The sequence below is a fragment of the Lepidothrix coronata genome, unplaced genomic scaffold (assembly GCF_001604755.1).
Source record: "Lepidothrix coronata isolate B3197 unplaced genomic scaffold, Lepidothrix_coronata-1.0 Scaffold79, whole genome shotgun sequence".
NCBI lineage: Eukaryota > Metazoa > Chordata > Aves > Passeriformes > Pipridae > Lepidothrix > Lepidothrix coronata.
Window position 1 is genome coordinate 574,407 of NW_016690259.1, and position 13,168 is coordinate 587,574.

At 42.1% G+C, this 13,168-nt stretch overlaps 1 protein-coding gene across 1 annotated transcript in view; it reads left to right on the plus strand.

The window, feature by feature from the left end:
* Positions 1 to 315: 315 nt before the first annotated feature.
* CDS1 (CDP-diacylglycerol synthase 1) overlaps positions 316 to 13,168 on the plus strand; it is a 32,183-nt gene continuing 19,330 nt past the window's right edge. The window contains exons 1-3 of the mRNA XM_017820183.1: positions 316 to 420; positions 8,907 to 9,034; positions 12,016 to 12,112. Of these exons, the coding sequence (XP_017675672.1) occupies positions 316 to 420; positions 8,907 to 9,034; positions 12,016 to 12,112 (330 nt within the window). The remainder of the gene's footprint in view (positions 421 to 8,906; positions 9,035 to 12,015; positions 12,113 to 13,168) is intronic.

The following is a 13,168-nucleotide window of genomic DNA, read 5'->3' on the forward strand; positions in this document are numbered from 1 at the left end:
GCGCACCTGGGCCACAGCCCCGCCCGCTCCGCTCCGCCCCAGCCGCCGCCGCCGCGGGGACGCGGAGCTTCTCCGCTCCCGGGCAGCCGCCTCCGGCTGCGCCTCCGAAGCCGCAGCGGCGTCCGCAGCCGGAGCGCCGCCTCCCCGGGGATAGCGCCGGGCTCCGAGCAGGAGGAGAAGGACAAGGAGGAGGAGGAGAAGGAGGAGGCGGCGGCGAGCGGGCTCCGCGGCGCGGCCTCAGCGCCCTCCCCGTCCCGACCGCGGCTCCGCCTGCGCCCGCTCCCCGCCGGGTGGGCGCTGCGCTCCCGCGGCGCGATGTCGGCGCGGCGGCGGCGGAGGGCGGCTGCCCAGGAGCAGGAGGAGGAGGAGGAGGAGAAGGAGGAGAAGGAGGAGGAGGAGGAGGAGGCGGGTAGCGACAAGGTGAGGACGCGCGGGGGGAGGGCGGCACTGGCGGCTTTCGGGGCAGCGAGGCGGCGCTGCCTCCCCTCCGCGGGCCCGGACCGCGCTGCGCCCTCGGCCCCGGCACAAGGGACCCTGCCCCGGCCCGGCCCGGCTACAGCGCTGCCGCGCACCGGGCGGCGGGACTGGGGAAGGGGCGGCGTGCCAAGGGGCCGCGGGATTTGGGGCCCATGCGTGTTCTCCCACACTGCCGTCCCCCCGCTGAAATGGCAGCGTCCGCGCTCTCTCCGGGCCCGCAGCGAAAGCTCAGCGCTGCTGAGCTGCCGGGATGCGTGTCGTAGTTCACCCCTTGGAAAAGGAGCTGATGTCGTGGTGGGACCCCAGCCGGCGGCTGAGCTCACACCCCCACACTGCCTCCCGCCCGGTGGGATGGGGAGGAGAGTCGGGGGAGAAAAGGTAAAACCCCTGGGTTGAGATAAGAACAGTTTAATAATTGGGAAAAAAATAGTGAAAAGGGAGACAAAAAAAGACATATAAACCCCAAGAAAGTGCAAGTGATGTACGATGCAGTTGCTTACTACCTGCTGATTGATGCCCACCCCAACAGCGAGCAGTGATCGGCCCCTGTCAGCCAGTTCCCCAAACAGTTTATATGCTGGGCATGACACTTTATGGTAGAGCCTTTGGCCAGTTCAGATCAACTGTTCTGGCCATGCTCCCCTCTGGCTTCTTGTGCACCTCCTCACTGGCAGAGCATGGGATACTAAAAAGTCCTTGACGTGGGCTAAGCACTGCTCAGCAACAGTGTGTTATCAACATTATTCTTCTATTAAATCCAAAACACAGCACTGTACCAGCTAGTAGGGAGAAAATTAACTCTATCCCAGATGAAACCAGGACACTGGACCAGGCAAAGAACACACTTCGTTGTGGCTGGGCTCGTACAGTAGCACGGAAACTAACACAGAATGGTGATCTACTCGAGTTAGAGGCTATGTCAGCATTTCCCCAGCAACTGTTTCTGTTTTATGGCCTTTTAAGTGATAGACTTTCACCTCTGGCCTGGAAAGGACTTACAGTATGGCATTCTGCTAAGGCAAGAGGTTTTTGAAATACTAAGTCTATGCATCAGGTTCATTGCAGTGGCAAAACAGCCACAGTGCTGTTCTTTTGTTTGCTATGCAGTTAAGGCTTATCTCTACAAAAGCTAAGCACATCACCACATCACAGTTGCTAATTGTCTGAACAAAATGAAAGAGAAGGTCTCAATTTTGTGACTGAAATTAAAGAAAGAAAAAAGCTTTCTGCTAAATTAAGGTAGCAGTACATGGTGTGTTTACTTCAATCAGTAACTGTTTAAACCTGCGATGTTGCAGAGTGTGCAGTCTGCCTTAGACATTGTGGCGAGGAACTGGAAAGTGAAACTCAATAGTTTTTACTCCATGCTTTGGTTGCTTTATCTCAAAGCCAATGAACTTGAAAATTTGTACTGCTGTGCCGCACTGAGGGCTGTGATCACATAAGGTAGTGTTTAGACTATAGCTGTGCTGAGAGTATTTCTCTGTAGATGAGAATTAACTTTTACACATCGTTTCTTGTAGCAGTGTGCTCAAAAAGCTCTTTTTCTGTGGAGCTGTTCAGGTTTGCTTTATTTTGCAGGCTAAGTTCATTTCTGAGGTGCTCAGTGAGCTGTCTTCAAAGAATTCTCCCTGCTCAAAGCCTCTGCTCTCCAGATCTCGAAATGGTGCCCCTAAAACTTGCTAATATTATTCTTGGTTTACCTGTGCTGATTTTCAGAGAGGAAAATTCTGTTCTTGCCTGTAGGCCTACTGTGCTTTGACTTTAGCTGCTCGGCATTCTAGTGTTTCATCCAGTTTCGAATGATGTTGAACAGAAAGGACTCTGGTGCTGTGTATGCAGCTAGGATGTTGGATACAGGAGATGAATTTCAGTGTGCACACATTTGTGTTGATGTCTTGAACAAAAGATATGGAAAGCTGTCTCCACTGCATGGAAGACTTTGTGAGGGATTATTTGGGGGACCCTCGGTGTTCCCACTAGAGTTGTTCAACCTGTCTGCAATGTGCACAGCACCAGTGGCCCTTGTCATGGCTCACAGGTGACAGTAAGGATTGATTGTACATATTAAGCTGTCTTTAGTGCCATTGGTAACTGTAGGGATAAACCAGTATTTTGTACTATCCATCAGTGGGTCACAGCTGGGACTCTGTTTTGAATATGAGCACACAGGTAATGTCTGCTGTAGGTGATTTAATGAGAAGCATCTGGCCATCTGAATTCACAGATGTCACATTACACAGCTTCTTAGGTGGTTATCATTCTACTCTATCTCTTGCCTGGCCTTTACAACAAGTGGATACCTTACTATCCTGTGGCTATTTTTAGATGACCTATTTGGTATGGTAATTGCATATTTGGACTCTAAACTGGTTCTTTGGTTCATAACTACTCAGGATGGCCATGATGCAGTGAGTTTACACTGCTTTCTAGTATGAAGCTCAGAAACATCACCCTCTTCCTCACTTGTAATGAAGGAGAAAACTTGTTTGCCTCTGTTCATATGGTGTCTGCTTTGTGCTGCTTCTCCTCTTGTCAACCCAATTCAGACTTTCAGGTATATAAAGGCAACATGCTGTAAAGCACCTTGTTGGCCCAAGTAGAGAAGTCCTTTGTGTTTGCTGAAGAACTCCAGAAATACTAAATATTTCTGGAGGGTTTTCTATATTGTACTTTAGGCCTGTTTTCAGTATGGTATCTGGTACTTTTCATGTTACACTTACTATGTCTGTAGGTGCTTATTTCCTACTAAATTTAGGTGAAACTGTTTGGTTGGTTTTTTTTCTCATTTACATGTCTTTTTTAACACTAACTGGAAACAACTGGTAGTTATTTCTACATCCATATAATTTCAAAGTTAATTTCCTCGGTGTTGTAGGAAGGAACATAATAGGCCCCTTGTGAATTTTCTTCTTGAAGTTCCCAAGCTCTATAAGTCTCAGTGTCTCCAGGTGCTCACTAGCTTATTGAGCTGATGACATTTTTCAAAATTCCCATGAACATGCCTTTGCCTTGTAGGGCTTTGCAACTTCACAAGTTTCTTGTTTCTTTGTGTTGTACTGTGGCAGGAGTGATTTTTATTTTTTTTTGGTTGTCACTTTCTCACTTCCTGCTGCTTGCCCTGGCTGCTCTTTTCTTAAGAATATCTAGTCAAAGGGCCTTCATAAATAGTTTGCACCCTTGTGAGCAACAGGAATGACTTGGCATTCAAATACTTAGTATGTGTAAATCAGTTAAAGTTTTACGGATTGATATGCATGTGTTCGTGCTTCTTTTAACATTTCAGTTGTTTGCATTCTTTACTAGAGAGCAAGTGTCACTTCTTTCAAATGCTTCCAAAAAATTAGTGTATCTTGGAAGTAATCACAGTTATTCCTCCTTGTACTGTACAGAGCTGTCAGAGTAGGACAGGGAGGGAGAAGTGGAATCTTATTGCTTTGCTTACTGTGGGAACAAGTGCCTGTTTGCCTAGGGTCATTGTTAATTATTTGTAACTTCAACAAGACTGGAATCACTGACCACTGTTTCTGCTGTGGTATTTTGAAAGAGCTGTTGCTGTTCCATGGGACAGCCCTTTCAGGGAATCAATTGCTGGAGAAGTTGCTCAGTCCTGTGAAGCTCAGTGTGAGACTTGGATCTTTGATGTCCAAAATGTTGCAAACCTGCTGGGAGATAAATGAAATCCCTGATGGCAGTATGGGTTATGGTGGATTTGTCTGTCATGGATCACTTAGTCACTTCATTTGACTTCTTTCTTTCCAAATATCCAGAAAATGGATCAGTTTCATTTTCATGGAGAAGTCTGACTTCCATGCTGTTTGCTACAATCATGGTAATAATAATAATAAGGACAGACTATTTCCAAACCTCTGTTTTCTTGGAAATGGTGGTGAATTAGGACTAATGCAGAGAGTAAAGGGTCTGTAGGTTTCAGTCTTTGATTCAGTATATGCAGGTCTCTCACATGCGTTTCTGCATGTGTCAGGCTTTCACAGTTTGGAAAAAAAAGTTTTATTATTTGGGATCTTCTGATGCTCTGGTATCTTGACTTCAGAGGAAGGTACCAAGTTACATCTAATTAAATACACTCCAATGTGTTCTAACTGAACTATTGACTTCACTGTAAAACTTGTGGGAGAGATTGTAGAAAGGTCAAAAAGGAGGAGAAAACTTACTTTAAGTAAGAGTTACACAGACTTATAAAATGGCAATAACTAAATTCTTTTGCTTGCTAACATTTTCATGGAAGTTGTTGGACAGTGTCTTAATTTTCTCAGTTAAGCTTCATGGAGATGCCACATTCTCCAAGAAAAATGCATTTGTTGTCTGCTTGGGAGTTCCTTATTGTGTCCTGGAAAAAATGCAGTACAAGGGAAATGCAGCAAGTGCCTTTGTGACTAGAATAATCCTGGTGCGTGGTTCGCTTGGCACGTGTTAATTGTAGTGGAGGGCATGTGGTACAAAACAGTAATTGAGAAGCATATGGCCTTTTAGGTGATGAAAGATTGACATGTCTATTTTTTTATGCATGACACATGGCTGTATTTTGTGAGCTGTTGTGAAATAGCCAGCAAGCAGAAATCCACATGGAAGCTTAATTTGTGGCAAGATGTCACATGTTCTGAATTCCAGTGGTGGAGGCTCAGGCTCTTGACTGGTTGAATTCCTCTTTCATGTGGCCAAGCATTTGTGGCCTTGTACAGAAGATTTAGCTTAAGGTTGAAAGTCTTGTCTTTTAAGAGTACAAAAATGAAGACAAATCAAACTCCCATAACTTAATAAGCCTTTGTCTCAGGGTACTTTGGAAATGATGAAAACTGATGAGCATTGTAGTGTGTCAGATAGGCGTGTTTGTTATGTGCCAAGCTCTTTGTAGTGTGTGGATAACTGTCATGTTGCCCTCCTTCCCTGTTCTTGTTAGTCCTGCACCATCTCAGTCTTGTTGGACTCGTATTCTATGAGCTGATCAGATGGGTTCTATTGAAGGAACATGTGCCTTCAAATGAAGAGAAGCAAGGCAGTGGTATTGTTGCAACATCTGCCCATTACAGACACTTCAGATGTGAATCAAGCAGACAGGGGTGGCACACTTTCTGCAAATAAAAGGCTCTGACACCTGCAGTTTGAGAACTCTAGGAAAAAATAAAAACAGCTTGGATAAAACATTTAATTTGGAGTTGGGGTTGAAACGTGTCTTAGTGACCTAGGACAGTACAACCTCTGCTGTTTTCAATTAACCTTTGAAAACCTTTTAAATACCTGCTCACAGCATGAAACCCATGGTATTTCCCATGGACCTTCGCAGGTCCTTGATGTTACTGTGTATTCAGCTTGGCTGGATCTCAAATCTGAGGAGCAGGAGAACGAAGGACTGCTTGGGTTTGTACTGAACTTCAAAACTGCTTCTACAAGGTCAAGCTGCAGTAGCAAGGCTCTTGAATTTATTTTTGAGTGCTTTGATAATGATTAACTTAGCGTTCCCTTCCATAACAATTGTTATTATTTGTGGGTATAAACCGGACCGTTTATAATCAATCATGTAAAATAATTTAGAAAACAATTAGCAAGAAATTCTTGTCCCCCAGTGATGGGGTTCTCTAAGCGCTTAATGATGCAGAAGACAGTGAACTAGCTTTTAGTGACAAACTTCCTTTTTGGCTTCTGACAAATGAAATGCCTTATTCAGGAAATTGTTGTGGCAGTGATAGCAGTTAACTGGAAAATAAAGTGTTTAAGGTAATTTTTGAGGTATGTTACAAAGGGAAGTTGAGATAGTTGAGGTGTTTATTCCCACTGGTTATTGTAGCAACGTAAGGCTAAAAATATGCACCAAGTTCTATGCAACTTGCAGGTTGCACCAGCCAAGCTCTCAGTAACAGCAGGATGAGGCATAAGCTACTGAAAACCAGATTGGACAAACACAGACTCCTTCTTCAGAGTGTTTAGATACTCTGAAAAATGCCATGCACCTGTGAATTCAGATGTTGGAAATAGTGAATTTAAAACATTGCTTATAATGAGGTGCATAAGTGATGGTTGTGTGTTAAAAATCAGAGGGATAAAACTAAGTTTGAATTTATTTTTTTTTAGTTGTTTAAATATCGGTGGAGTATGGAAATACTCTCTGCAATACCAAAATAGAACAAAAAAGTTTGAGGGTATTAGTTCTGAGTGCTTAAAAGAGAGAACGTCTCTGCCGTCTGCAAGCAGGGATTAATATTAAAGACGCTAAGTCATGGTCTTAGGGCCAGGATTACTGCCCGTCGTCTGTGCAGTGAGTAGTGTCTCCTAGAACTGTACAGACAGCTTGCTGCATTCCAGTGCAGGTCATAGGAGTTGGAACATGGCTTTGGGAGAGAGCTGTGATCCCCCTGATTGCATCTACAGTTGATTTCCCAAGTTATGGTACAACATTATGAGAAACAACTTCGAATAAAAGGTTGCAGTCACAGTTATTATTTATTTATTTATCTATTTATGTATTTGTCTGCTTTTTCAGGTGTTTTTTTTTTTTCTTTCTGAAGTCTGGACCACAACTTATTTGCTTTTTTTACTTACAGTAATTATAGATAGTGTCTAGCTAATAATTATTCAGCTTTGGGGTTTCTAGGAACAGGGAAGAATCGGTCATATTTTTTGGAGAAGAAGTGGTATAAAATTGAGAGTTTTATCTTGAGCACGTGTGGTCCATCAAGTGAATGAGAAAAACCCATTGTTAAAAAGGATATTCATCCTGTTGTTACCCATTTTTCTTGTGCGTGTATATAGCGCCAGCTCACTGTCTCGGGTTCTAAAAGGTTAAACTCACTTTTTTTTAAGTGGAAAGGGTGGTGTTTTCCTTCGTGTCAGTGCCCCTGGAGAGCCTGGGGAGTGTCCGAGGTCGGAGCCCGCCTGCAGCACCCTGGTCAGCTCCTCGCCCCCGGCCCCTCCACGGCCGCCTCTGCCCAGCCCCTGGGTGTGGGCCCGGCATTTGGCTTTGGGCGGCCGGCTTTGAAAAGCCTTGTCTTTCTCCCCTGTGTTGATTGCAGAGCCCAGTCACTGAGACAGAGGTTGCACCCAGGTGTAGCTTCCTGAAAAAGGCGATGGCCTGTAAACTGAGTAATCGTGCGATCCGTGGCTGGGGTTGTTGGTGCCTTAATGCTGCTGTGTCTTATGGAGGGTAAGAGAGGGAGGATACGCCTTTGCTGCCTTCCAAAGCGACAAAAATACTCAGAACAAGGGAAGAAAATATTGAGGAAAAATAGGGGGGAAAAAAGCAGAAATTTCTAATTCATGGAAGTAGATTAGGGAAAAAGAACCGAGATGAGGAAGCTGGAAAGAGAGGGAGACAGAGAAATAGCATATAGTGGTGGAGGAGAAAGTTTTCAAGCACGGTTACTTCACAGTCCCCAGAATTGTTAAGAACTGAACCTGAGGCAGCAGGGCAGGCTGGAAGCTGTTTGGGATTGTAGGGAGGTGAGGCAAGTCAGGGAGGTCAGGAGGAAGTTCAGGTCTCAAGAGAACCAGATGCTGAACTAGAGACTGCTCACTGCATTACTGTTGTGCCAGGGCTGAGTGCAGCTTTCCAACTCCCTGGAGTTGTGGTGTTTGCAACATTAGAATGAGTGAAGTCACCCTCAGTGTTGGCTTTAGCTGAGGAAAAAACAGTCCTGACAGTCTGCTCTGAGCGTTGGTGACAATTTGTACTTTGTCACCAAAATATGTACTGCCTGTTTTACATTTGGGTTAGACACACAGTTTGTCTAGATGATGTCTTCCCCAGCGGTTGTTAGTGAATACTGAAGAAACAACTGCAGTGCTGCAGTCATACAGGAAATTATTTTGAGTAATACTGGGTCCATGAGACACTTGGTCACTTCACAGGTTGTGTTTGGATTATTCTTTTCAAGCCCAAGGGCTCAAGTCCTAGCGTGTATGAGACTGTGCCAGTAACCCCTTCTCATTGTACAGAGGAACTGTTTTCATGCATTACATTTCCTGTTTTTTTTTTTTTTTTTTTAATGTGGCATTAAACCATCAGAAGACCCTTTTCCTTATTTCATAAAAGGTTAGTTTGAGATGTAGGTAAGGGAATATGTTAGAGGGTTGGGGATTTCTGTTAAACTTGTTTGTTCTATGTCAGCTGTAGTATTTCCAGAAACGTATAGCCTTGAAAAAGTGGTGCGTAGAATGTGAAGTTTCTTGAGCACAGCAGGTAAAGTCACATCATCTGAGTACAGGCCTTCTTTTAAACATTTATTGGCATACATTTGTCTCCTACAACATCTACAGTTTCACTAGTACTCCACTGTTGTCTTTTAGAAGGTAATGCAAATATTATCAGTTCCTGAAGTAATGTTTATGACTCTGAATACTGTTTTCTGACACAATAGCTAATAATCTTTAATGTCATGTTGGGTTTTTGGACTTTTTTTTTTTTTTTGTGCTAGGAAGTGGATTTGGAAGAAAGACTTTGCGAGTTGGATCTTAAAAGTGATTCAGATGTTCCTGATGTTCCTCCACCAACAGACAGCACTCCAGAAATCCTCAAGAGAGCTTTGTCAGGCTTATCTGCCAGGTATGGTAAAACAAAGAGCTCTAAAATTTAATAGCTGGTGGTTAAAATTCTTACAGATTATGTTGCAGTTTTAATTCTTACAAATTGTACTACAGTTTTAAATTTCATATGATAGACATGAAAATTCAAGGATAAATTTGTACTGGATATGACTGATTTATTTATGCTGCAATAGTCCTTTCACTGTAATATTCTTTGCATGTAGATGTAGATTGCCCATTGCATAAATTTCTAAGTAAACATAGTTTACATAAACATTTGCCATTGCTCAGTCTGAGCATTGCAATAAAATAGGCTAAAGAATAGTGATTGGGTGTGAATTACAGAATAATTATTTCTGGCTGTTTTAATAAACTGATTTCCTACACCCGAGGTTAAAAGAGGGGGTTGGTATTTGTGTATAAATGAAAAGATGTGTACATTCTCAAGGTGAAGTTTGCTAGATTTTTGTAACATTTCCATTTCTAAGTAATTTTCTTTACCGCTAATTACAACATAACTTCTATTTCCATTCTTTTTAAAGCAATGTTTATTTTTTTTCTGCTGTTTCTTTTAAAACCTAGGTTTCTACCTCCAGCCTCACAGAAGCTTGATGGCTAGGAAATGTGGGGGGCTGGGTATGGATATAGATAGGCAGATAATAGACCTGCATATTCATGAAGGCTGTCAGATAGAGTTCCTAGTATATTTTTTTTATACAGTCCCTTTACAACACTTGATCAATCAAACCCTTTTGGAGCTTGCAAGCTGCATTATGTTTTTTTCACTAATGCAATGAAAGAGCATTTAAGTGATAGATCCCATGCCAAAAAACTACCTAGTAAAATGAATGTGTATGGTATATACCTTATGCTCAACAAACAAAGCAATATACAGTGTATGTTTCAGATGCAGCCTGGGTCTTGCAAGAGTCAGAAATATCTCCAGTCCACACTATGATTAAAAATTTCCCAGTCCTTGTAAAAAAATTGATCTGCAGTAGATAACTTCAATAGCAGTGTGAAATCATAGTTTTTTTCACCTTGCTCCTTTTCTAATCTGTTGTCTGTTTCTGTTGTGATGTCTGTGAGCTATAAACAGATGTAATGTTTCAGGTTTCAAAAAGCGTGTTTCTAAACTGCACTAGTTGTGAGCAGAATGTGATGTTCTCTATTGCCATCACACTGGAAGGAGTGTCTGGTTTCAGAGTTCTCTCATCACATTAAGAGTTGTGGAAGTCTCCAAATCAGACTTGTTCCAAAGGGCACGGCGATACCTCAAAGCCTGCAACTGAGAGGGGCACGTGAAACCTTTCCTGTTTCACATGCTTGAAATTCTTTATTGGAGTGTTTGAACAAAGGTGTACAAAGGTGCTTTGAGTGAAAAATTAAATTCTCAGTGCTTTATGAACATGAGATTCAAAATTCTCTGCTGGTTTAGTAGCTAGCAGATCCATCAGAGCTGTTGTTATCATGTGCAACACGAGTGAGTTGCACTGTAACTCTCAGAAATATGGTTTTTCTTTGTATTTGAACTTAAATAGTATCTGTAACTTTCTAGCAGAGAGGATGAAATAAAATTTTCAGGGGGCTTCCTAGATTCTGGAGCTTGTCTTACTGAAGTTGTCTTTCCAGTGCTGCACTTGCAAACACTCTCATCATATCATGTGGTATTTTAACATAATTCTTAAAGGAAGCTGAATTCTTCTACAGGACTTTTGCTCACTATGGATATGTCACTAGGAGAAAGCTGCTATTGTGTAGCCCACATCATGGAGGAACAAAAAAACATGTTTTGATGAAGCCTGTCGTGCCTCTGTTCTGAGACTTAAGGCAAATCCAATTAGTGGCTGTAGCTGACATTAACCTGCCACTGAGTAACACCCTTGAAAATCAACTTAATAAAGTTGAAGTTTACATTAGAACTGGACTATGATGCAAAACTAACATTATCCCCTGCATCAGGTGTATCTTCTGATGTAGCAACAAAGCACAAGACTGATACAAAGCAAAACATCAGTAAGAATTTCTTTAGACCATAGTAGGGGGCTTTGTGTTTAGCAGTAACTTGTGATTAGTTGATTCAATATACATTTAGAAGAGATGGCCTCAACTTGTGCCAGGGAAGGTTTAGGTTGGATATCAGGAAAATTTTCATTAGGGAAAGGGTTTGTCAATCACTGGAATAAGCTGCCCAGGGAAGTATTGGAATCACCATCCTGGAGGTATTTAAAAAATGTGTAGATGTGGCACTTAGGGACATGGTTTAGTGGTGGGCCTGGCAGTGCTGGGTTAATGGTTGGACTTGATGATCTCAGAAATTTTTTCTAACCTAAACAATTCTACGATTCTGTGGTAACAGAAATTTTTATTCAATTTTCCTTAGGTAGCCACAAATGTCTGCAAAGGTCTACAATGGCAAAAGAGTACAGCTAGTTTGACCCATCATCCCCCATTGTCACATATTCTCCTGTCCTGGTGCCAGTGCTCACAAGAGCACAGGACTGCTTTCAATAGATAACCCTCTGCCCAGCAAAAGAGCTACTTTGCCTCCATGGAAAATTGGTGATCACCTATCAGGGTTTTTTGCGTGTCTTACTCCTCGAAGAATCGTATGTGTTTTACCTGGCAGCCCTTTTTCATACACAAGCCCTTACATGGCTGAGCCCCCATCAGTCTTGTAATGGGATGTTCTTTGAGGGTCCTGATGTATTTTCACAGCAGCTTCAATATGAGGTTGTGCCATTCAATTGCAAATGACATTTGGCAGGGTGGGAGCAGCATGGGAAAGAAGAAAGATGGCTGATTTTAATTTCTTTTACTATGTATCCTGTTTAGTTGGATAGTTAGTTGATTCTGTGTTTCTTGCTATGTGCTTGATTAAACACAAAAAATTCCTGCTACTTCTACTGTTTCTGATATACTTTAATCTCTAGTTAGCAAAGGAAGTGGCCTTTATTTTCATTTATAACTGCTTGCTTTTTATTATCTTTTTTTTAATAGATGGAAAAATTGGTGGATTCGTGGAATTCTCAGTCTAGCTATGATTTCTGGTTTTTTTCTGATCATATACCTGGGATCATTTATGCTGATGCTTCTGGTAAGTTTGTTTAAGTACATGCTTCTGGGCAAGAGTTGCTTGATCTCTTCATTCATCATGCCTATGACAGCTAGAAGCAAACTGCACAGACAATTCAGAGCAACTCGTCTCTTATTTGTGTGAGTGTAAATATTTTGAAAAACACTGGACACAACTTGTGTATTAAGGAGTTCTTATATACTGTAATTATTTTATTTAAAGTAGGAATTAAAGTAGCTCTAAGAAGTTGAATTACTGTTACCTTACTGAACTACTGTCGTCCATTTCATTGACTAGTTTCCATCTCCTACTATTGCATACTTTGAGTCTGTTTTAAAAAGCAAACAAACAAAAATCAAACCAAAACCAATACCAAAAAACCTTCCAGGACCAAACCCACCACCACCACCAAAAAATCGAAAAGAAAAAAAAATTGAGACAGTTTTAAATTTGAGGCTAAGGAAAGCAGACAACTCTGGTCTGCTGTCTGTGACCAGCACTGAAAGGCTTTTCTCAGGCATGCCTTGTGGCCTTGGGTTTATCTGTAGAGTGGAGCTAGACCTCTTTCCACGGTACAGAGATAAAGTGGATTTTATTTCACTGCATTTCATGAAGTGAAATACTGATGGTGATAATAATAACAATAATTGTAATATTCTTCATACATGCTGCATAGCAGGTCAGCCTTTACTGTTTCTTTCCGTCATTTTTATTGCTGGTATTTTTATTGAATAATGGTTTAATTATCTTTCCCAGTCATGGCAAGTAACAGGCAGGAATGTGGTGCTTAAAACACTGAAATTGGTACTTCTAGGTAACTGCTCTGATTTTTTTTACTCTAAGATTGTTTAACTGTCAAAATGGGCTTTTTCTTTTTTCATGTCCTCCTGTGAAAAAAATTTTTGATGGTATTCCTAGAATCATTTAGATTGGGAAAGACCTTTAAGATCATTGAGTCCAACCATTAACCCAGCACTGCCAAACTACCACTAAACCATGTCCCTAGGTGCCACATCTACATGTCTTTTAAATACCTGTGGGGATGGTGACTCAACCACTGCCCTGGACAGCATCTTT